General features: G+C 32.5%; 2 protein-coding genes across 5 annotated transcripts in view; one reads left to right on the top strand and one right to left on the bottom strand.

The window, feature by feature from the left end:
* LOC126773166 (cytochrome c oxidase assembly protein COX16 homolog, mitochondrial) overlaps positions 1–27,202 on the top strand; it is a 141,071-nt gene that overhangs the window by 21,039 nt on the left and 92,830 nt on the right. The window lies entirely within an intron of this gene.
* LOC126773157 (probable phospholipid-transporting ATPase IM) overlaps positions 1–27,202 on the bottom strand; it is a 65,318-nt gene that overhangs the window by 24,089 nt on the left and 14,027 nt on the right. The window contains exons 1-2 of one of the 4 annotated variants that reach the window (XM_050493796.1): positions 22,896–23,035; positions 11,754–12,039 (exon numbers count right to left, since the gene is read on the bottom strand). In XM_050493796.1, coding sequence (XP_050349753.1) covers positions 11,754–11,811 — 58 coding nt within the window. In that variant the 5' untranslated portion in view covers positions 11,812–12,039; positions 22,896–23,035. Of the gene's footprint in view, positions 1–7,416; positions 7,731–11,753; positions 12,040–22,895; positions 23,036–27,202 lie in introns of those variants that run through there. The other 3 variants (XM_050493797.1, XM_050493794.1, XM_050493795.1) reach the window with 3 other exon arrangements.

Below are 27,202 nucleotides of genomic sequence, written 5' to 3'. Positions count from 1 at the left end.
AAGCATAAGAAACTTAAATATTTAATAGTCTATACATAACATTATTGTATGTTATGTATAGTCACTCGAAATGAAATGACATAGTACATACACATATTTAGACACTAAAGTTATTTGTTTTTTTTTTATTCTTTTTTTTAAGGGGCCTTTGTAGGCAGCCTATATGTCGACCCCATCGTTACACGCTAAATTAAAACAATAAAGGCTCAAAAACTAAGACTAATTCAGTTTGAGAGAATCACTAACAAATTCGTATACTTTAATTGCCGAAATACTCGAAGGTTTACTAAGAATAGAATTAAAAACACCAATATTCATTAAATTTAAATTTAGTTCATATTTTAGTGTTTCTCTCAAATTGTGGTTACGAACACATGCCAATAACAAGTGTGAAACATCATCTATTACACCACATACTTGACGATTGGGAGTGTCACTTTTCCTCATTAGTATTTCTGTTAAACATATCTTTGTATTCGTCCATACTAAATTAACTTAGCATAATGAAATGTATATACTTCATTATGCTGGAGTTGAACGTAATAAATTAAAATAAAGTGTATTGTCTATGAGTGTCTTTTTAGTTTTTAAATTTAATGTCTTGTATTTTTGACGATTGTTACAAAAAACTCCTTATACTATTTCGTCTAGTGTTATATTCATTAAAGCAATGATGTCACTGTATATGCCGCCTACTGAATATTTAATTTCATATTCAATCTGTTGTGTCTATTTGATATGCCGTAAAAATTGACCATGTCACGAGACAACTGAAATCATAAGCATACTTCATCTTCAAAAAGCGTGATTTGTTTTAGTTATTATAGATACAAAGGCTAGGCTATGGCTAGAATCACTGAATAGAATTTTACTGGTGGTAGAGCTTTGTGCAAGCTCGTCTGGGTAAGTACCACCCACTCATCAGATGTTCTACCGCAAAACAGCAGTACTTGGAATTGTTGTGTTCCGGTTTGAAGGGTGAGTGAGCCAGTGTAATTACAACGGACATAACATCTTAGTTCCCAAGGTTGGTGGATAGGTTTGATACTTTGAGGCATAGCAGCATTTCTCCAAAAATACGCTTATTTGCCACCTAAAAATATTCAAATTATAATTTTACTGCAGTTTCCCAAAAATGTTTCAGAATATTTTGATCATCGGTGGACACTGGAAAAAAATAGTAGTTACGATAAAATTAATGTATAAACTATTTTTGGTGTTTTGAAAAAGTTGCAGCTTGTAGGTTTTTAAATATATTTGATTGTTATTGGCACAAAAATTAGAGACTGGGACGTGCAGGCAATTTCGATTTCTTTAGACAATTTATAATAATATACGTGAACTTACGAGCTGCAACTTTTTCAAAACACCAAAAATAGTTTATACATTAATTTTATCGTAACTACTATTTTTTTCACACTGCAGCGTTCATGACAATTTCACTGTACAATATTTCTAAGCTCATTTAGTTTTTCCCTTGATTCGAGTCTATTACTTTTCTCTTTTTCATAAAAAATACGTGGGTTAATTTTTGTCTCAACAATTTTTAATTAGTTTGTTAATTGTGTGTAATCCTTAATGTTGTTATCGTTATTAATTTTTTGTTTACTTTATATTTTTTACACAATATATTCTCTGTTTAATACAGAGTTAAATTGGAGAGAATGCCTTATTGCATTTTTAAGTATATTTGCAAAATTTACTCAAATAAATAAATACTTTTAATGAGAGAAAGTTCTCACCGAGTTGGATGTTTTATATTTTTAAGGAATAATACTGACTCCGATCGCATCTTCTATTATAAACTCCACACTAAAATACTTTGACATCTTAAACACAAGCCACTTTTAAGATTCATCATGAAATGCTAAACGTATTGTATAAAGAAACCTACGTCATCGTAATTTTTAATACTTTAACAGTATAAAATTCCGTACGTTTGGTTACGCTTATCTTCATAAAGTGTAAGCATTGTATAAAATCCATGTTATTAAACGCGTCATAAGAATTATAGTTATGCAAAGTAAAGACACTGCCAAATATTATACTTGATGACGTATCAAGGAAACAATGTATGGATGACTCACTATGGGTGACCAGAAGAATCAAGCCCAAACTACACAATATAGAATAAGGACTTGCAATGTTACGTTTGCAATTATTGTATTGCTATCCCATTCATTAAAATAGAAATTAAAAAGTATATAATGATAAAATCGAAGAAGAGTCGAGTCTATTGACTTCACCAAAATGTGAATTTGAGCGAACGACTTCAATTCGGATTCAAAACCGGGCTAAAAACGCACTAGAAAACTAGCAGCTAATAAAAATCTGCCAACAGGAGTATTCAACAATCCGCAGTGGAGTTGCGTGATGGAATAAGCATCAAAACCTTCCCTCTAATAGTAGAGGAGGCTATGGACAGCACTGGTATATTTTTGCAGTTGCAACAAAAAGCTGACTTAATACCTAAAGGCATTCTCTGCCAGTCAACCTTTAGGCAAAATAGAAATCAGTGAAGGTGGTAATTAGTAAATGACATAATTAACAATACAAATATAAGTTCACAAAAATATACATACATACACATATAATATGCTACAAAATACATACAGAGTTATATTGTATATAGTATACACATTTATATAACTCATATATGAAATTAAACTAGTATAGGGAGACACAACTTTCTATTTGGCACAAAGATTTTATGAATAGGACAGGGAGCTTTGGCGCACCTTGGGAGAGGCCTATGTTCAGCAGTGGACAATGATTGGCTGTTGATGATGATGATTGATGATGTTATGAATCGGCTCAATTTAATAATTAATTAGTTATCTAACAAATGATTATATTATCGCTTGATGATAAGTCACCACTGCCCATATTCAATGGCATTATTAGAAATTTTATCCATTCCTTACATCGCCAGTGTGCCACCAACCTTGGAAACTGAGATATTATATACGTTGTGTCTGAAGTTACACTGGCTCGCTTACCACTAAGCATTGCTGTTTGGAGGTACGATAAGTGATGTGTGGGTAGTACTAATCCAGACCGGCTTGCACATAGTATCAAGTAAGTGTTTTTAGAAAATTTATAAATTTTGGGAACTAAATTTTAAGAGTTCAGCATGTTACATCATTAATATCTCAAACCCGGTACCAATAATTATCAAGTATCAATAATAAAATAATAAAAGTTTACTTACATTAGTTCTAGTTATATTAATGTAAATTCATCATTTTCATTCATCTTATTCTTTTGATACATTACAGTATTATCTTAATTCTCCATCAATTAAATATAAACGATCTTTAAAAGAAAATTGTACGCTTATTATATTCACACTGGTATGTCTAATATTGTAAGCACATTCATTCAACTTCTTGCACGTTAAATGTGAATGCAATGCAAGCCGGATCACATTAGAGATTTAAAATCATATAAATAACGATCAAACGTGTCCATCTGTGAATGAACGAGATTAACGAAGACATTACTGCTTAAGCTAAAGACGGATACACTAAACAGCTGTCCATTATCGTAATAAAGACACACAAAAGCATTTTATTTATGCAAATACAGTAATGATGCACTAATTTTTCAATTTCCTCCAGACAAGTGACTATCTCCATGTCAGTCCAGTCGTGTGGAGGTTTATATATAATTATGTTCGCCTACACACATCTCAATGTTAAATTGCGTTTTTAAATTTATTGTCTTTTTTCATATACAAAAGTTTTGTGAATTTGTAATATTATATTTTCATCTCTAATCTATTATCTCCAATTACAACAGTTAACAAGATGTAAGGTTTCCTGGACGTCGAATAAACGTATCATCAAATATACATAAATATACGTCAATTATCATTGTTGAAAATAGAAAGTCTAACGCCTCCAGGTGTTACTAATTATTCTTAACTCAAATTTTGTGTGTAAATGCAAAAATATTTTCTAAAACTAAATTTCAACTAACGATGACTTAGTTACTTCACGTAAGATTTGAGATAAGTATTTACTACCTATTTAGGTATACACCGTTTTTCTACAGTTTTAGTAAGCCAACTAAGTTTGGTTGAACAAGATGTTCAACCATAAAATCACGGCCGAAGTACTCCGATGAATTGTTTGATACAAACGATATGTTAGTTACTACTTGAACTTCCACTTCGGCAGTTAGAACAGAAAGGGTATTTAAGGGTCGATTTTAAGTGTTTACTATTACGATGGAAGCTATTAGAGAGTCTAGGCGGGTAGGCGCCGCGGAGACGACGATCGATCTGCTCTCGTTTATGGTTAATAACACCCTCAGGGACTTCACTTTCCATAATTATCCTGCTTTACTTTACTGCACTGAGGCGAGATGGACAAGTCAAGTGGTTAAAAACGTGAATCTTAATTTTTAACTTACGATTCAAACAAGAACCATTGCATTTTCATGTGCTTAATCTGTGAAGAAAAGAGTCGTGAGGAAACCTGCATGTGCTTGATGAAAAACTATCACTTGTGTATCCATCAAGTAGCATTGAAACCCGTGGCAGAATTAGCCCCAAAACCCTTTCCACGACAGAGATGGCCTCAGCCCAACAATGAGACATTTACAGTCTGTTACTTAGTTGACAGTAAAATTTCATTCATAAATAATTTTAAAGCAACACAATTGTTTAATATTTGCAATTACATAGCTTAAATCCTCTGAGGATTCATATGAAACTAACCTAATGTATAGACACGTCGTTACGAACGGATATAGCGTAACTACGAAGGCAATCATAATCATCGTGTATACAAACTCATACTGCGTAAAGAATTACGTCAAAAGCGGAGCTAAACTAAAAGTAAGTTATTATCTCGAAAATAAACACACTCATACGTCGCCTATACATACAATTTGGACTAATTACATTTTTATTATTTAATTACAGTTATACATTGTATCCTCTATTATTAAACAAGCCGTGGTGCTTAGTGCACCAAATGACAACACATTTTTTTATATAATATTTTTTAATATCAACGTTATGACCTGGTTGAAGATAATTAATAAAATATATAACGAACTTAGTTAAACGTATACTTTATAAAATTACTTACCGACCCAGTTTTGCATGATTTAGAATAATTACAAATTTTAAAATATGTTATTTCTATTAAAAATGTAATAATCAGTTTTAGTTATCGCGCGCCAAGTGCTCCTAACGCTAATATATAGTCAGCTACCCCAGTGGGAAAACGTTAAATCGCACGCCATATACAGTTCTATTACGTGTAAATTATAGTCTTGTAATATTTTAAAGCTTTTTTTAAAACTCAAAGTATAATGGATAACATTTAACATAATGGCTAATATTTAATATAAAAACTTTGATGAAGTAAGCGTTCCCTTTACTCTACTCGTTTTTTTTTTTTCAAATAAAAACTGTCACTATAACTTATCAATTGAAGAAAGAAATAGTATAATTTAAAAAGAATTCAATGTCCTATTCGACGATATCATCGCCTTTTTACCAAATATCACTTGAATTCGAGCGAGATAAAAAGACAAATGACCATACTGTCTCATCATCAATCAGATCTCAATAATATTTATAATATCATAGTCGTATTACCTATACACATATATTAAGTGTACTACTATAATTTGTTTTTATTTTATTTTTTTTATTTTTTTATTTTTATTCGCCGGGAGGGCAAATGACTCTACTCCACCTGATGGTAAGTGGTAGTAGAGTCCAAACGCGACGACGGCCAGTACAGACGGGAAAAACATTCTGCACTAGCCGCCTTCGCCTTGCCGGCCCGCAAGATGCCTCTTCACGCCTCGTTTGTAGGAACCCGGGTTGTAAGAGGAGGGGAACACGTGAGCTGGTATGGAATTCCATTTTTTGGAAGTGCGACAAAGAAAGGAGTTGCCAAATTTCTTTGTTCGCGATGGAATTGATGTCACAGTTAGGCGGTGACATCGAGAACCAGGTCGCGTGGACTTAAGAAGGAAGGGGGAAGCAGGAATTAGAGAGAATAATTCCTCAGAGCAAATTGTGCGCCAAACGAAAAGAATGATGTGAACGTTTAATGCTAATTAAATTAGTAGTTTTTGTTTCTTAGTAAGAATGCCAAAACATACACATATTACGATTGTTTGATGGGAAAAATAGCGAGGTTCTTGATGATTCTATGTGACTGAGAGCAATTTTTTATCGAACCATAATAAACAGGAACACTAAAATAAAGATATAAGAAACACTTAATTTTTAGTCCAATCTTCATCTCATCGAACGGTAACAGCTCGCTAATCGAATATAGCAGACGGTGATAATAAACGTCAACTGTTTGTTAAATTTAGCAGCGCCGTGCAAAATGATTGGTGGAACGAAATATACTCACAGCTCCCACGCCTAAAGTTCATTCATTGAATGCTACTATGCAGAAATTTTATGCGATTTCATTCATTTTTAAAATTACGTAATACAAATTACTCCGTGTTCCAAACACAAACCGCCACGATAAGCATTAATTACTTACACATATTTAATCCAATACAATTGAATAAATATTGAGATTATTGATATTTTATACATTAACGGTATACGTATTTTTGTAATTAATTAATATACTTTTTATAAATGTAAAAATGATTATTTTTGTTGAGATTTCAAGGAAAAAGCTTTATTATCGCTAAAATGCTACAATATGTACTATGTTAAAATTGATCGAATCTATTGCTTGAAACTTATAATTTAGTTACAAGCTGAGCTTAACGCCGAGTTACCAATTTATCTAGAAAAAAAAACCCACAAAATGCATACATTAGACTAACTACTCGTAAATATATATTATATAGGGCTTCTTTGGATGCTAATCTTTATCGTTATCCATTCCGGATCAAACTGCACTCGACTAGTTAGTCAACGAGTAAAATTGATATAACCTCACATCTATTTTGCTAAAACTGTCAGTTTCGTAAGACTCAAAGTTTACAATCCACCTTCTATCTAGCTTGACTTAGTTTTATGATTATTGCAATCGTCAAGCGTTTGTGACCTCTGTACCGATTTTAGTCATATAAATACAATATTGTCTGTAAAAAAGCAAAATATTGACAGTTAATCAATAACAAGAGAGCACGCTAGGTCATACGCGAAGTGCTACGGCGCCGCCGCCTCGGCCGTTGACCGTGCGCGGGGGCGCGCCGACTCCGACCTTGCTCATTGTGCAATCTTTTGCAGGAAATTATCTTTTTACTTCCATAACAAATTAACTGTATCGCATAACAGTCAAATTTAATATTGTATGTTCGTTTGCCGCATGGACCTAGTCACAGTATAATGATACTAAATCAAATATTATGCAGTACGATAAATCTTTGTTTTATGTTACGTATTGAAAGAGGTTCGAATCTATAAATACGGACCACAGGCTACGAAGGTGCGAAAACGATGGTTGTGCCTGGTGCGGCGGCGCGGCGCGGTGGGCTGGTCACGGCGTACCAATTTGCCGAGCAGTTCGAGGAGTGAGAGGCGCAGTGGGCGCGGTGGAACACGAGCCTCGCCACCCTCCGCGCCCAGCACCTCCAGCTCGACCGCCTCCGAGCGCGCGCACATCCGCGCCGCTACCGCCGCGCCATGCCGCGCTCCACTCCGCGCGGCCACCCCGCTTGCTCACCGAGCGAGATACACGGACGCACCACGCGCCACACGAATCGTTAGTCTTTACACGCGCGCTCCGATTCACCGCGGAACCGATACTCCTCTTCGAAATACACTAGCGCCCTCACAACGGCGCGCGCATGCACAATACGAATTGGTGTTGCCTTCAATAATCTAGTGTTAACAGCAAAAGAAGAAAATTTCCTACGAAAACTTTAAATGCGATTTAAATAAGAAAAATTAAAACAAAAACTGACAATAGATCATATTGTATGTACTTGTGTTGTTAATTAATATAAATATTATAAATGACACCTAAAATAATAAGTTAATTTTGCGTTTTCTGACGCTATGGATTTTTTGAGTTTAACTAAACTAAAAAAATATTGTTAACTGTTAGAAACTGTGTTTTAAAATGTGTCCATTATTTTATGCGTCGTTATTACATGGTATAGAATCCTCACTTCACAGTTAACACCTACGACAGTAAGGAATTTATTTCATTTTTAGATATCCTACTTGTATCTAGTTACAATTTCTTTTGGTTACAAAAATATTTCGAAATCGCTTAAAAAAATGGCGGTAGAGCTTGGTGCAGGACGTCTTGGTAGGTACCACTAACTCATCAGAGATTCTATAGCCAAACAGCAACAATTAGTATTTTTGTGTTCCGACATGAAAGCTGAGTGAGTCAGTGTAACTATAGGCACAAAGGATATAACATCTCAGTTCCCAAGATGCCCATTGTCAATTTAAGGAATGGTTAATATTTCGTTTATGGGCGATGGTATCCTCTTACCATCACTTTGCAATCTTTATTCCGTATACCTATTCCATAAAAAAAAAACATATTTGTTATATTTGAATTTTAAAACACTATACTTATTATTTTTTTTATTTATATTATATAATTATTATGACGCTCATATCTTACTGCCGTTTTCGGTCAGTCGTTCCAAGCGGAGACGAGCCAACTACGAAGGAGATGTTATAGTGCACTCACTAACACAGCCTATGGGAGGGATAACTTTTAAATGCCTGAAAAGATTTGTATGTAGTTATAGGGTATTATTAAAATCCTTTACTACATCCCGAATGACACTTATAAATTCATTCATTCAGGGCGTGTTTTTCGAATTTTCAAGGTAAAAAATGGTTTTTAAGAAACAAACTGGGTTGCAAATCCATCAAATTCACAAAGAAAAAACTAAAACTTAAGCGGCTAGCGGACAGACCCTCACGCACACATGAAGCAAGAGACCTCACTTATACGAACGTGATTACGCACTCATGTCAGACATCTCCATAATTTATCATAAGACGATGTATCGTTGCAAAAAATAAACATTTTCAAGTAAACATGTACATAGCTCTCGAACGCTTCGCGAGCACAGCGGCATTTTAATTAGGGATCTGGGAAGTAATGTACGGTCTGCTAAACTTTCATATCGACAGCAACTGTTGAGATTGATTACAACTTTAATCTTATTTTTAATTCTATTAGCTCTATGAAGGTCGCTGATGTTTTTGTGTCTACTACACTGAAAAGTTCTTGAAAAAAGGGTACTAAATCATGTCTGCTTTTGAAGCTAATAGTAAAAAAAACCTTGAGGACGAAAGCAAATCTGCGAGTACACATCTAGGGCTCTGTGTAATTACGGGACGTAGTTGTAAATATAAAAAAAATTACTCATGGTTCCAGTTGCGTCAATTTGATTCAATTGAAAATCTAGAATTATTGCTGATTTTTATTTTGAGGTATGTACAGTCATTATTATAATAAATAAAATTAAAATAAAAAAACAAAATACACATTACAAATTTATAGCAAAAACACGTCGTTTAAAAGATTGTCCTGTGGCATTGTACCCTAGACGCTGGCACTATTGCCTCTCTGCACCGCTAGTCAACAGAAGAGTGGACCAGTTTCTTAGAAAAAAATTGTGATTTTTTTGTATTAGACGACCATGGACCTAATGTTTCAAAACCCAGCCCCACAAATTCATATCCTGTTGGATAAAAGTGAATATTTGGGGCGCTTGGGTATTTGAGCAGCTTCAGCGGCTGCACTGGCTTTACGAAACGTATTCTTGATATCAAATACTGCCAGCGTATCGATGCTGTGGCCAAAGCCCGACGAATTATGTCATTCAAAGATCCATGGCGATATGCACGGCGAGCACTTTTGCGGCATCTTAGTCCGAAATGATCCACCCAGGTACCACAGGGACATGTGTGAGGCTCACACACCTTTGAACCTAAACGAAGGCATACGGCGATACGTATCGTTCGTATTGACCTTGATTTATTTCAAATAATTGTAAGCACAGTAATCAAAATTAGTGAGTCTTACTATTTAAAAATTTGCCGACCCCTGCACTAGATTAATGAAACAGTCAAAATGTAGGTTGTAATTTGCAAACGAATATAATGATTCATAGATCATTTTAAAAAAGTTTGTATATGTTATTTATTCTTATAAATTAATATCAATGATTCATAAGTTTAGTATTTTTATATTTTGTAAATTTAACCTAAGGGAAGTATTTAGAAAAATCTTACCAGACCGAGAAATTTGTAAATCCTATACATAAAAAGGATGTAAATGAAGGTAAATCTTATATAATATATATAAAAATGGATGTTGGTGTATCCTATTTCAGATTGAATGACTTCGACACTATTTAATCGATAACCATAAAACTTGGCACGTATATGTATTTTTTCACGAATAAGATTTTCATTCTATTAACTTTGTTGTAACATGCCGCTAGTTGGCGCTACAGCACGTCTTCTTTATTTTATTTTTTTATACCGTTAAACCGACCCATACATCGAACTGAAACAGGACAACGTCGGCGGTTTTGCTAATTACATATATTATGCAAGATAACGTTTTTGTTTACTGGAAACTGCGAACTAGCTGTGATGAAAACGACATGTACCTACTCGTTTTCGATATTATAGTATTTATCATTAATATCTGTCATAAATACAATTAACATAGGGTATGTCTTCATGTTATTTATATTCAAGGAATCTTCATCTATATAATAACTCGATATTATAAAAAATATTTAAAAGTATTTCTAAATTTAATTAGCCATAAGATCACCCATTGTATTACACATTAATTCGTTCTAAGCATTTTTCTGTATTTTCTTGTGGTACAAAATAAGATATAAATATACAAATAAAATTAGTGCCATCAAACTTAAAAGATAAGTCAAACATAGTTTTAAACATTTACAACCAATTGAGACTAACAATTACTTAGGTTTTAATAAACGTAAAGATACATAGCATCAGCAGTATGTTTCAATACCGCCGTTTCAACTTTACGTTCATATAGTTTTTTATAGTTAATATAGTTTTATCAATAATTAAAACTGAAAGAAAATGTTACTTGACTATCTATTTATTATTCAATAATCTATATAAAGTAAAATAATGTAACAGTCAGCAAATGGCCCACGGCTGGACAAAGGGCTACTCAAAGACAGGGGAAGTAATGCTAAATAATAATTAATCAACTTAGACCTTGAATTGATATGAGATCAATATTATGGATTCGTGAAAAAATATCATTTTGAATGTCGAATTGCCATTGGAACTGTGGAAGTAAAATTAAAGAGAATTTAAGTATTTAAATTATTGAATAGTGACGAATTATAAATTAATAGAATTATAAATTAATATATTAAATAACAACTGTTTGTTTTGCATGTCCATAATACAGTAGTTATTAGCAAATCGCATGAAACACGTAAATCTCTGGTTCGTTTATATTTTCTTCTTCTGCCATTGGAATAAGCTATATACATATGTGGCACAAATTCATCCGACACATGCAAAATTTCACACGATAATCATTCAACACTGAGCACGAGATGAATTATACACACAAATGAAGCACATGAAAATTCAGTGATGCTTAGTTTGAACACGTAATCTTCACTACGATGTATATTTTATTAAGTTGATATACAGTAATTGTATTACCATTAGCTACTTATAATAACGTAAAGTGCTATTCAAGAATCTAGAGCGACCTCAGATAGGCCAGGTGTACAGTTAGAAATAGGTATAAGGCAGCACTCACCTTGGCCATGTGTTCTCGCCGAGGACTTTCCCATGTCGGCCGCACCATCGACACACATATAAACTTACACTCACGCGACACTTAACACTAAACACTGTGTATCTACTTAAACTTATTAGGTCGGTGTAAAAGAGGCGTACAAAAGTTAAACTTTATATAATCTAAGGCCACTTAAGGGTTGAGATAGGTCTCCTATGGAGTCGCAGACGGTAGGGTGGTATCAAAACGTGCGGAGGGCCGCGCGGTGCGATCGGCATCCTGCGAACCAATCTTGCACTTCAATTTCCTGCAATAAAAAATAATACTATTATAATCCTTATATTAAAAAAAAAATATTATTATTTAAAAAGCAACAATTGGAAGAATTTTAAATAAGTTGTTTTTATATAAATATTAGATATCTTTTATTTTTTTATTATAGCAGACCTAATATAAATATATATATATTAGGTCTATATATAATGAAATTAGCGTCTATACATATGAAATTAGCGTTTTGTCGTACTGACCACTGGTTAAAAATTCCAAATTCAAATTTATAAATTCATTTAGCTAGTACATTTGAGTTTTGAAAACAGTCATTCATTTGTTTTTCCTCATTATAAAAATAATCTTAGCGACGCCTAAGATAAAAATCTTAGGCGTCGCTTTTTACCGCACAATGGAAAACATGAAATATCGTATATTTACGAGTACGAGTTCTACCGTGGCACCAGTGCTGCAGAAACAGCTCGAAGGATTAATGATGTGTGCGACGCTGGTGTCGCAAAAGAAAGCACGGTACGTTTTTGGTTTCAACGTTTTCGTTCTGGAAATTTTCCGTTCGATCTTAAAACGCGCGCTATCAGAATAAGACGTCAAATTAAATCGAAAATGACTTTTCCCGAACCGAGTGTATAGTATTAGGTCCTTACATGTGAAATTAGCGTTTTGTCGTACTGACCACTTTGATCTGAAATATCTGCTCTTTCTTATTCTTTCAGGGTAAATGGTAAAACTATATTAATCCACTTGAAGCAAATCAGGAAAGTTTAAATCGAATCATTACTTGTGATGATATATATCATCACAAGTAAGATTCGATTTAAAATCCCTTCATTATTGTGTCGGTTGAGCAAAGTAACACAGCAGTCGACGCGTGTTTGCAAGTTCGATTCACTCAATTCATGAGGTACCCATCGTTCAAGTTTTTTTACTTTCCTGATTTGCTTATATATATATAAAGTGGATACTGTACGACAATCGGAAGCGCTCGTCACAATGGCTGAACCCTGGAGACCCAGCAAAATCCTGCCCTAAACGAAAATTGACTGAAAAAGTTACTTGTGAGAGGTGGTGTTTGGTGGACTAGCGCCGGTGTCGTTCACTACAGCTTTCTAAAATCTGGCCAAACGATTACGGCAGATATATATTGTCAGAAACTGCAAACCATGAAGGAAGAACTAGCTACTAAACAGCCGAGATTGGTCAATCGCTCTAGGCCACTGCTGCTTGGCCAACGCAAGATCACACATTTCACAACAAACAACCACTAAGTTAGATGAGCTACAATTGGAATGTCTGCGACATCCACCGTACTCCCCGGACCTTGCTCCAACAGATTACCATTTTTTTTCCGAATTTGGACAACTTCTTACATGGAAAAAAATTCAACTCCGATGCGGCAGTCCAAACCGCTTTCAAAGAGTTTATCGATTCTCGCCCCCATGGTTTTTTTCGTAAAAAGATCAATGAACTTCCTATGAGATGGCAAAAGTGCATAGATAACAACGGTGCATACTTTGATTAATTAAATAAGCGATGGTTGACATTTCTTACAATGCCAATGTCTAAGAGCGTTTGGTGACCACTTACCATCAGGTGGCCCATATGCTCGTCCACCTTCCTATTCTATAAAAAAAAAATAAAAAAAATATATTTTACAAAAAAAAAAATTACTTTATATTCCTCCCGTACAAAACGCTAATTTCATATGTAAGGACCTAATATGTATTTTTTTTTGAACACCAAATTATTTCACTATTATTGAAGTCACCAAAATGAACGTCACATGAAGTACAATATGCCTAATGCTAGAAAAATATAAATTGTTACATAAAGTAAAGTAAATATTTATTGTTTGTTTATGTAATATTAGATTGCATTTTTTAATTTTAAAGGATTAACCGACGGCAAATATTTATAGTGTACATTAACGGTTAACACAAATACTATTATAATTAATTATTCCTGTAATCATACAAAGATATTTTCATATTAATATATGATTAGAAACGTACTTTAATGTTTCAACAGGAATTTTGATGAAGCATTATAGTAAATATTATAACAAAAACACCGTAACCGATAGAACCGATTTATAAAACAAACATAATAAATTCGATGTAGGTAAATAAGCAGTAATGTGGTGAGGCCTAGCGACAGAGAACGTCAACCAGTTCCTAATGAGACAATTAAACTTTATTGAGAGAATTGAGATGCGCTGCTCGATATTGTCACAATCGCACGTCCTATAAGTGCTCTTCAGAAAATTATGACGTAGAAGCTCCTGTAGCGATATGATGATTAAGGAGTATAAGAATACTAGCTGCTCCGTGCGGTTTCACCCGCTTTCAACTTTACTACTCAGCCATCGCGGTGGTGGTGGGGGTAGTGTGACGTTATACGCAACGTTTTTTTTTTTTCAAATTGTACTGGTAGAAACGATTATCACGTTCAAGGAAACAAACTATTAAGCTTCACATATTATTCGCTACGTCATTCGCAAAAGCCACAATTATTATCTAAAATATTATATATTATTTAAAGTGGTGTTATATCCGGACCGGAGTTGCTACATCTGAATGACATTTTATTATTACTACTTAAGCGTTAAGGTAAATTTGGTACAAAAATCATGTAGTTTTTATATGACATTGATCGTGTAATGGTAGAGAATCCATAATAGCGACTTTAAAATCCGAGTGGATAGATCGGAATAAACTTGAACTTGTATCCTTGAATTAGTGTTGCACGGGCTGCACAATTACGTTAAACTATATAGTTTCGATATAATGCTGTCATGACTATTATATCATTAGTAAATTACTTGTTTAATTTTATTTATTCTTAAATGATATAATACGAAAACAAAATAATTTATAAGAGAACTTTCATTTATATTATGTAGACATCGATGTAAATAAATTCAAAACACACACATAAAATGATTATATAAGACAATTCAAAATAACAAAAATACGAAATAAAATTACTCGTTATATAAACGAAATTAGACCTTTTACGTTGGTGATAGCACTTTACGTCTGGTTAAGTTTTATACCTTAGCACACAGGTGACGACTGACGTATTTTATGCGAGTCTTTACAGCGTCAATATAATCACAGGGCTTAATCCACGTCGTGATTTAACTAGCTCGTCATATATCGTCAAATCATGGCATACATTAAAAAGACATAAGAATTTACGCTAAGTAAAATATCTTTTTTTGTATATAAAATCGGTAGGCGTGATTAGGAATATGGGCCACCTCATGGTAAGCTGCCACCATGGCCTATAGACATTGGGGCTGTTAGAAATATTAAACATTCCTTATATCACCAATGCGCCACTATTTTTTTTTTTATAGAATAGGAAGGTGGACGAGCATATGGGCCACCTGATGGTAAGTGGTCACCAAACGCCCTTAGACATTGGCATTGTAAGAAATGTCAACCATCGCTTATAGCCAATGCGCCACCAACCTTGGGAACTAAGATTTTATGTCCCTTGTGCCTGTAATTACACTGGCTCACTCACCCTTCAAACCGGAACACAACAATATCAAGTATTGCTGTTTTGCGGTAGAATATCTGATGAGTGGGTGGTACCTACCCAGACGAGCTTGCACAAAGCCCTACCACAAGTAAAAACTAACCTTGGGTATGCGAAAAAATTATGTCCCTTAAAACTGGAACAGGTAGGGTATCTGATGAGTGTATGGTGCCAACACAGGGTACAGGTTTTGTACAAAACCCTATCACCAACTAAATTAAGCTGACAAGAACATAAAACTAAAGTCAAAACAAATTTTATTATTATACATTTATGTGGAACAAGTGTGTTTGTCTATGTTTTTACAAGTTTAGCTTATTTAAATCGATACAAGTATATTTCAGAAATAGAGGCCATATTTTTAGCTTATAACATTAAATATTAGAGTTCGTAAAATTAGAAAGTAACATTATTATAAATTAAATAAGTACGATTGTATCGTTCTTTTGAATACGTCAAATACTCACTGTTACATTTAAAATTTTTCTTGACAAAATGTTGTATACATCTAAACAATATTCAACCAAAATGTATAAATACTGCATACAAAGCAATCACGATTCATCTGAATGTCTTTCTGTATTTTCGGATTATCATTGAATGTCGAGTAACATTCATTGTTGTGATGCATAAATTAATAAATTATAATAGGAAGTCGGTAAAAGTAAATGGATACAATAAATTGGTTATTCGTTTAAATACCGAGTTTATTTTATATTCAATAAATAAAAACATCTCACAGTATCAAAATAATTGATCTCATTTATATTATAACGTACATCGGTATCACAAATTAGTCTAATTGATGCGGAACAAGGATCCTCTATATTTCACGGTGACATCATATATCGAGGCTCAAATGAACTGCAATCTGTTTCTAGTTCGCGATGCTATTAAAAATTTCAATGAAAATTATTTTTTACTGAATTTTCATGCTACTTTTATCAATTCGATGTTTTGATTATGCGATCTATTTAATTATTCTTAGTAAGTGTCAAAAGAGAAATTGTCTGCTGTCGTAAATATTTTTATGGGATTTTAATGACATCAAATATTTACAGACGGAAACGTGTAATATCAATATTATGAGTATGTTCTTTAGAAGCTATTTTATCGACTCATGTGTTAACGATTAGCGGCTTGACCTTGCAACGTAGAATCCTTGTTTATTGTGTCTATTGTATGTTATAATCATTGCAAAACCTCAATAAGTAAAACACGGCATTGGATTTATCATTGTAAACCACAACGTAACACAAAATAAGCAATTAAATCTATAAACCCACCATCCTGGTTCGAGTTGATGGCGTACCGCACATTTGTTGTGATAACTTTAAAACTATAAATGAGATTAAAGCAAAATTAAATTATGTTAACGTAATTAAATTGTCATTGTATATATTTAGTACCAGCCAGTGTCGAGTACGTGTTGAATTTTTTTTTTTTGTTAACAATTAAATATCCTGTACGATTCTCTCTCCACCCGTGTAGTACATTGATGGTAATGTACCAGAAACCTTCCTAAGTGTTAACAGCACATGTACAAAGTTTTAAATGAATCAGATTAATGATTTAAGAACTCATATGACACTAACATAGAAACAAACATTTAATTTTACTAGTGTTCGTTCTGTGGTCGAAATTCAAGCATTATAATTATTGAAAATTTGCGAAAAATATATTAATTAGCATAAATTAATTAGCATAACATTATCTTTCTACACTTATTTCCAAATTATAATTTTTTTTTATTATAATAAAGCCCGTCAATGCGAAACAAAACGAAAATAAAATCCGTTAATAAACAGAACAAAAAGTACTAAAATGTTTTCTCTCGCTATTTATATGCCGATAAATATATATATATATATATATAGGCTTCTTATGTATGTATTATTCATGCAAATTAATTATTAAATGTTCAATTGATAAAAAAACATTTAATATATACAAAATGAACCAATTCCTCAAAAAGAATTGAATACATGGATGACATATTTTCAGTAATGAGTCTGTAATATTTATTGGTAAAAAAGTTAATCGTTCGTTCTAGAATTTTATATTGCAACGGGCACAGCCGTGCCCTGCTGTTGCACCAGCTTTAAATTTGGATTATGCAAGCAGGCTCGTTTCATACAGATGAGGACTGATAAGTACTTGCCTACAGTTTGCCAAAATGTTTGATATTAATGGTTACTGTTCCGAGTAAAGCTATATAGACTATATATCTATATAATAGATATTTAACCGTGTGCAATAAAAGGGCTATGTGTGTTTTTCATATCGGAATGATAATTACTGATATAAGTCGAATGACATACAAACTATCCATACCATATTGCTATGAATGAAACAAATAAAAAAGTTACAATAATGTTTAAAATAATTCTTCGAGGACAAACTTGAAAACGGTAATATAAAATATTAATAAATAAGTAGGAACTTCTATTGATTCGTTCGATCGATTGCATCCACAACAATATTAATTTTCAATTTAAAATGCATTTAACATAAAAATATTGAGCCATCGAAATGTACCTCGTGTTTCAAATTTATTAGAACATACGGTATAACCTAGAATTCTAGATAATTAACTAACGTGTCATTACGTCATGTATAACATCCGACGCAATGCAACCTTGATAATGATATGCTGGCGTTTTTTGCTTTAAGGGATAATGAGGTAAGTGTGTTTTTCTCCACTAAATTGTATTTGCACAATAAATATTAATGTACGGTAAACCAACCACTATTTAGTATAGTAACCGTAACAGCCTGTGAATGTCCCACTGCTGGGCTAAAGGTCTCCTCTCCTCTTTTTGAGGAGAAGGTTTGGAGCTTATTTTCCTCAATTCTTCTCCTCAATTTAGTATAGTATATTTATTTAATTAATAGACAGACTGGCGGATGGGTATGGATGGGTAAGTGGTCAATACGCCATTAGACGTTGGCGCTGTAGGATATATTTACCATTCCTTATATCGCCAATGCGCCACCAACCCTGGAAAGCAAAAAGTTATGTCCCTTTACCTGTAATTACACTGCCTCACTCGCCTTTCAAACCGGAACACAACAATACTAAGTGTTTAGTAACCTACCCAGGCAGCTTTGCACAAAACTCTACCACCAAGAAAAATTACTTGACTCGATAAATAGAATGAGTTCAATCATTGTCTAATGTTGCTCTTTTATGAACAATTACGTTCAACATAAAAATAATTATCAAATAAAACGATACAAGAATTTAGGAACGGTTCTTATATATTATCTTTTATTGGTCAACGATTAGATTATGTATATAATCTACTATAATTTAAATTTAGTCAGTTTTTATTCAATAATACCTCCGTGGACAAGAAAGTTTTAAAATATATTAATAGAAAAGTATATGTATGTAAATATATTTTATTACATACTAATAGAATAATTAAAACAAAGTTATGTTATCTATTGAGTGGCATCGTTGTGGGGCTAATCTTTATATTCCTCGTAATGTCATTATAATAACAATAAATAATCAATCGAGGTTGCTATATCATGTATATTTTCCTTATTATCTTTAATATGAAATATTTTATTGATCAAAAGAAAATAAGTTATATGAGTTCCAGATGAAGAATTTGATTAAGAAATTTAAAATGAATTTGAAATTCTAGTTTTGATGTGATGTTAAATTTTTCAATGAACTTTTCACTTAGACTCGATTACTCTAGTTCGAATTTCCAATGTTGAAAACATTACATTATGCAAGTCTTAATCGTGTTGGCTAGTTTATCGACTGGAGCAAGTTCGGCGCTTGTAAAAAAATTGATAAATATTAATATCTAATCCGAAGCCGAGATGGTCTAGTGGTAAGAACGCGTGAATCTTAACCGATGATCGTGGGTTCAAACCCGGGCAAGCACCACTGAATTTTCATGTGCTTAATTTGTGATTATAATTCATCTCGTGCTTTACGGTGAAGGAAAACATCGTGAGGAAACCTGCATGTGTCTAATTTCACTGAAATTCCGCCACATGTGAATTCTACCAACCCGCACTGGAGCAGCGTGGTGAAATAAGCTCTAAACCTTCTCCTCAAAAAGAGGAGAGGAGGCCTTTAGCCCAGCAGTGGGACATTCACAGGCTGTTACGGTACGGTAATATCTAATCAAATTATTAAACTTCGTACAATTACTTCGCCTTTTACTTAATAAGATTGGCTAAATATATATAAAATTTTGCGAAATAATAGTTTAAACAATGTTAAAAGGAGTATGTGTTACACAAGCTGTTTAAATTGATGATTCTGCAAGATAATGCTAGTGGTACGCATTGAATGTGATAGACTCGTCTCTGAAGAGTCACTCAAAAAAGGTTCGCCAAAACCGACACTGTACTAATACTAAGCCGTGTCCCACTTGTAATACCGAATGAGACGGTGAAATGATTGGTCTAAGGCCCCGAGGTCAGTTAAAAGTTATTAGGACGTTTATTCAAGAAATTCTCAGTAGCAGCCCGAAGTTGGGAAGTTGTTAGAGTTTACACACGGAAAACACGTACAGCCCTTGGTCCGGCGCTTGAACACTATTCGGTCGTGTTGGATTGCCATCAGATTAAGAAAGTGAGGGAATAGGGAGCGCACCTGTGCTTATGCACACTTCTAAACCATAATGCGTATTCTATGATATTGGCCGCCTTAACCGAAATCATAATTACAGTCAATACATCTCAAATTTCATGGTTGATATTGACAATGTAAAAAATGAGTGATATTTTTCTATGGGCAGAAATCACCACTAAACGAAGTGACACTTTTGCTCGTCATTTGTTTTTTTGGATACGATTCATACGATTAACTTTCTCTATGTATCATTAGATTCTCGTGACTAATGATCATATAGTGATAAAAACTGCATAAGATGAATATCGACTAATCTTTTCTTCTTTCACTTCAATTCAATTATGATATAATTTAAAAAAAAAAACAAATCAAATTTAATTAATAAATTAACATTTAATATAGTGTTCATTATGCGAATACGCGGCGGGTGTCACTGTTTAAACGATATTATCGTTTTTTTAAATAAAACTTCTATAAGATTTTAACATCAATCAATCTAACAAATCACAATAACTTGCAAATATAAATTCGTGGACTTACAGTTAAACTATTGTTTTCATTTTGTCTTTTAATTAATTTAAAGCTTTAATTATAGGTGAAAAATTGAATTATTTGAGATCTTTTAATATTATATATTAGATAATTGCTTTAAAGTAATTAACAAATTCAATACAATCGTAACAATCAGATGTTAATCATTTAAAACAAACCATAGAATAATGTTTTATTGTAGACAAAGGACAATAGAAATTACAATGAAATGTAATAATAATATGAGTCTAGACTAGACCTATTCTTAGTTCTGCCTTTCATTACATGAACTAGCACTCATTTACTTCTATTATAATATCTTATGCTTCGGAATTAAGTAGACTGTGTTAAATTTGATTTTTTATTATTTAGTCTCGACTTCGTTCTGCGTATTATTTCATAATATTGTAGGAACACGCTCAACAACCGAAGTTCACCGATCGATTAACGAATATGTTTATATTTTACTGCATCTTACCACTGGACCAACCTTCTCCTCAAAAAGGGAGAGAAGGCCTTAGCACAGCAGTGGGACATTTACAGGCTGTTACTTACTTACTTACTTTTACTGCATATTGAGGTTACTTCCTATAGTCAGAGATATTGTTAGACAATTTTAAGCTTAACAGAAATATCAAAATTGGCATCTTTGATATAAGCATATGTTTTTGTGTTAACCGTGCAGACACGAAACGAGCTAGATAATTAATACTCTATACGAATAAAGGTATTTGAAGTAGCTGTCTAAAGTAATTCCAAAATAACGGGTTTTCTAAATGAATACGATATTTAAATATTACCAAAACAATAAAAAACATTATTTAATGTTTTGTCTGTATGTTCCCCCCCCCCCCCCCCCCCCCGGTCATCAAAATATATTGTATTTGTAAATAATTGGATTATTAGATTATTATTAGCGAATATTTTAAGGTACTGTTTAGTCTATATTTCATCAAAATTCGTTGAATAAAATTGAAATCATTAAAAACCATCCCATCAAAAACGTAAATGTGAAATGAGAGCCAAGTTCAATATTATGATATCCCTTGGTTGTTGACTTCAATAACAAAAGAAGAGAGATCTAAATGGGTGCCAAGTTCAATGGTTAGTCCTGAAATGTATTTATAACAACATAAAATATTTTATAACAAAATATAATTTCTTCATTAAAGATATAAATCTTAGGATAATATATTGTAGCCGATTTGACATGTTTATGTGAAATAGTTTTTTGAGTTATGAGGGGGTCAGAAGTAGCTCCAAATTTCTGTTACTTGGCTCGAACTGGGCTTGACACGCTACCGCTTGTCTAGATTTGCGGGATTTTCCTCCGAAATTCCTCTTTTATAACGTGGTTATTATTCTATAGGATAAAAAGTGTCGTTTTCCTTCCGTTATGATTTTTTATTTTTACATACTTTAACGCGAGCAAAAATCGCGTGTTTGCACTTGCTATTTAAAAAGATATTTAAAAATATACAAATGCAATCTTGTCTTTTATGATAAAAGTACAAACAATTAATAGATTTATACATAATTATATGCCTTCTTTTGTTTAGGATTGGCAATATAAAAAGTATTTTAATGTTTGTCGGTCAAGGCCTCTACCTAAACATACGACGACGGCGGTAAAAGGATTTACAGAAAAAAATGTTTGCGTATTACGTATGCTGTATTTATGTTTATGTTGTTGAATAGTAAATAAATCGATTATGATAATGTAATTGTAATTTATTAAGTGCAATACAAAAACACTCAGCTTTGTTCAGATATCATAGTCATTAGCTATCTGTGTATTTTAAAATATTTGATAATTACTGAACTGAACTTAGAATACATATAACAATCTTGTTTGAAAATACAAAAAAAAAAAAAAACAAAAAAGAAAATTTACTACGTTTTCATTAATTATCAGTTATAATTTAGGACTATCATATTTTTGATCCGTGTCATAAATCACTAAAAAAAAATCGTGCTTTAAAAAAGGAGAATACATACAATTGTAAAAGTAATTTTATCCGAAGACATGTAGACTCATATTTGAAACGTGATAAAATAAATTGACTGTTAACCGTGTTTGCCATATAGCATTTAATTGTCGTCAAAAAATAATAAGTATTGACGCTAACCTAAATTAAATGACAAGTCACATTCTAAGATATTTAGACCTCAGGCGAACTATTAGTCAATTTTACCTTCAAATTATGGATATATTCTGTGGAGCTATAAGTAAAATCACATTCAAGGCACTAATATCGTTTCGGTTTGATATGAATTTTCGGATAAATGAACAAAGTCCGCAGCGCGCTGACTGCGGGCGTGCGACTCGCGGCGCTGCGGTAGACAAACTGTTTTGATAGAGTTGAGTATATATTTCTGCGTACGTAACACAGCAAGCCCCAAGGTGAGTAGGAGTTCTATACAGACGTATACCTCTTTTTCTTAAGTTTCCTTCCTTTTTTCTGTTATTATGTTTCACTGTTTCTCATGCCAGACGTATTCCGAAAATTTATTTTAAAACTACTTTACCAATTATGTAATAAAATGTAGCGTAGTAATGTTATTGTAAAATATCTTTTGGATTTTTTCACTTGCGGTAGCTTTATATAAAACTAACAGTACATAATTGTATGCTATATCATATATATATATATATATATATATGTATATATATATAAATACTTGTTTAAATATATATATTCATTGTAAATAAATAATAGCAACATACATACTATAAAATTTCCATATTTTTATCATTGAAAAATAAATAAGGAAAATTCTTCAAACAAACTGAATTAACACAAAATTTATATTAAGTACCTTTAACGTTTATTATAACGTCGGTTATTATTTATGATTTAGTAATTAATTAAGTTTAGTAATAATATATATATTCCTTATAAAATAAAATCTTATGTCTTCAATTTCAATTAAACCCAATGATAAGATCACATAAATGATAGATTTGTATCCTGCAAATAGTAAAACTAAACAAACCAACAACTTAAGTTAGCTACAAGCGGAAATCAAACATACGTATCGACGATGACAGTTTGCCGAGTGCAAGTCGCGTACATACGTACTACGAGTACGCGGAATGTATGACTCTTGCGCAAATTGTACACCGACACAAAGTAACAAGTCATAACAGACAATACAGATGAATTAAATATTACTACAACAATTTAAACTACTGCAATTAAGTAAGGAATTATTAAAAAAATATCAGTTCCTTCCAGTTTAAATGTTCCAAATCAGTTGCAAATATGAATATTAATAATCGTTAGTTGATTAATCAGACCAACTTTTATTTGGTTATATTTTTGCCGGACTGAAAACTCATTTCATACAGTCATTCGACACAATTTTACGCCACGAGAGGTTTAAATATAATCACGCAAAAATATTCATTAATATTCATTAATTTTTCCTACAACATAAAATATGACTTTATATTTTAAAAAGTTTTTGTTTGCTTAACATTATTCACTTAATTTAAATTAATATTTAATTAATTGCATCTAATATTTACAATTATTTTTGTTTTGAGCCTTGTACTATTTTTCTATTGACTACTCGGCATAGTGGGTAATTTTCGCACAGCTTATGTTCACCCGAATAAAACGGTCAAAGTGCCTTGTAAACGATTAACGCCATCTGGTAGTTTTTGTTTTATGATTTTTATGGCGATACTTAAAATATTTGGAAAATATTCTGAAATAGCATTAGTTATAAATCTAAATCGAGAGCCGAGATGGCCTAGTGGTAATAACGCGTGAATCTTAACCGATGATCTTGGGTTCAAACCCGGGCAAGCACCACTGAATTTTCATGTGCTTAATATGTGATTATAATTCATCTCGTACTTTACGGTGAAGGAAAACATCATGAGGAAACCTGCATGTGTCTGAAATTCTGCCGCACGTGTATTCCACCAACCCGCACTGGAGCAGCGTGGTGGAATAAACCTTCTCCTCAAAAAAAAAAGGGAGAGGGACCTTTAGCCCAGCAGTGGGATATTCATAGGCTGTTACGGTACGGTATAAATCTAAAATTGGTTATCACTGACCAATTACTAAAAACCGAATAACTCAGCGGAGTACTCGGTTTTGCGAAAATATAAAATATAACTATGGGCCTAGACAAAGTCGATATCGTTTATAGAATTACTTGAAGTATTATATTGTAATAATTTAAACGAAAGCGATATTCGAAATGGCTTCGACAATAATTGTCGAATGCACTTTGTCGAGTAAGGTTCGATTGCGCGATATAACGAGCACTTGGTACATAACTAACAATATTATTATTTAATACAACAATCATTTGCGATTTAATTAAAAATAGAAAATTATACGATTATCATAACAAGGCAAGGCTTAATAAATCGTTTTTTTATTATTTTAACCTTAATAATTGAACAAGATAATGCTTGGTTCTAACGGAAAGCCTTACGTCATCAACATATTTAACATTGTTTAATGCTTAGTTAGATGGTTCAACAGCTCATACGTGCCAAGTATAGCTTCGAATGTGTACTTGAAACCAATGATTATATTTTCCTTTAAACTATTTTATCTTTCTGAACTAGTAGGTAATCGTATTCAAAATATTCTTATAAAAGTAGGTATAATTGATTTCAAATTATGTTATATTATTCTAATTTTAAATTAAAAAATAAAAACACAGTTTATAGGCTTAAATAAATGGAGATTACAAACTGATTTTGTTTTATTATACTTTTGTAACGTAAAATTAAAGGGACAGAAGCTTTATTCTAATACTGACAAACTTAGCCAGCTTTGTAACAGGTATTGGTCAAACTTGTTTCTAATCTCTGCGTCACTCAAACAAAATATTCACTAACTAACCCACTTAGACTTGCTGGTGTTTAAATTAAAGAACACATGTGGTAAAAACAACCATCTCACCCTACATATCAATTTGTGTTAAATTCAAAGTCCAAAGGCATTTTTTACTGTGTTAGGTTATGGGTCGAAACTTATAATTTTAATAGATGAGCGTTTCAATGAAATCTTATAATATTAATTTGTAATCAAATAAATTTATTTCGTGTAATCGGCTGTAACAACGATTTGACTTATTTCTTTTTATTTGAATATGGGTTTTTTATAAATTTATCTACATATGTGTATTTCCTGAAAAAACGCAATGTTTCATTACAAAAAATGTAACTAATATTATTTGAGCCAAGCGAATCTCGGTCGCCTAGGCACAAGGTTTTATTCCTAAAAATCTCTTGACAAGAAGATTCGCTATTTTATATTCCTAGTTTAAGATTCGCCAGAAAATATTCTAATTCAGTTACAAAACTTATTTAAATTATAATTTTTTTGCAACATCGTAGAGTCAATACCAAACCAAATAGTCATTTTTCCGTGTAATCGAATAAAAATATATTGGATTCCTTTATAATAATAGTATGATAATAAATAAAGCAATTGTAACCTGTGGAAAGGCAAATTCTTATTATATATATATTTTAGGAGTTTATTCCACCACGATACTCCAGTGCCAATCGGTGGCGAACATATGGCGAAAGAAAATACTCGTTAATCTAAATCTCCACAGCATTAAAATAAAAACTAAGCGAACAACCTCTACTCCTTTGAGAGCTGTCGTTTTGGTGTAATGAAGTACTTAACAAACTCTGTAAGATGATAACTTTTTACACGAAAAATGTTTATGAAAATCGACAAAGTAAATATTTCGCTAGCTCATCTTCCCGACTCAGTTTGAAATTCACACAGGTCACAATTTATTATAAACAACGCGATGGCCATGACTTCATTCCCGGGCCGTATGCCCCGAACAACAATCTGAGCATTTTTAGATGATTAACAGTTTTACGATGTATGCGTATCGTATACGTAGCGACGTTCAATTGAAGCTCACATTACAAAATTTGTCCTTTTGCCAAAAACCCACGACAACGAATGTACGCGATTTTTATATATACCCATGGATGACTCATTATCATTTTTTACATGATCTTTATTATATACTTATATAATGATATAGCTGCGTAAGCTGGCAAGAGTTGAAATAAAAAGTTTTTTAAAAACTTATATAGTTTTTATTATTGGATAACATTGTCAACTTGAATATTAAAGTATAATGATGATTCACAACTAAAGCTGAGTATACACGAAAGGAAAATGGGTAACTTTTTTTGTTGTCAACAATAAGTATTAGTCACAAAAGATTCTGTAAGTGCCTTAAACTAGGAACAAAAATTAAAACAACGTTTTGAAATAAGTTCTCTAGTACAGATTATCTACATCTACACCGTAGATTTTTTACAATGTTCTAAAACATATTTATTCATAATAGACATACTTAACACTGCGATCACGAAAACGAATGCAATAAACTATCAAGTACTTACTCTACGCGAACATAGTCACCAGTTAAAGGACAAATTCACTCTGATCCATCTTTATTGTCGACCTCCGACGTGATTTGAATATAAAGAGGTTTA

Source organism: Nymphalis io, chromosome 14, assembly GCF_905147045.1.
Source record: "Nymphalis io chromosome 14, ilAglIoxx1.1, whole genome shotgun sequence".
Lineage (NCBI taxonomy): Eukaryota > Metazoa > Arthropoda > Insecta > Lepidoptera > Nymphalidae > Nymphalis > Nymphalis io.
Note: the sequence above shows the minus strand (reverse complement) of the source record. Positions and strands in the feature narration are given on the sequence as shown.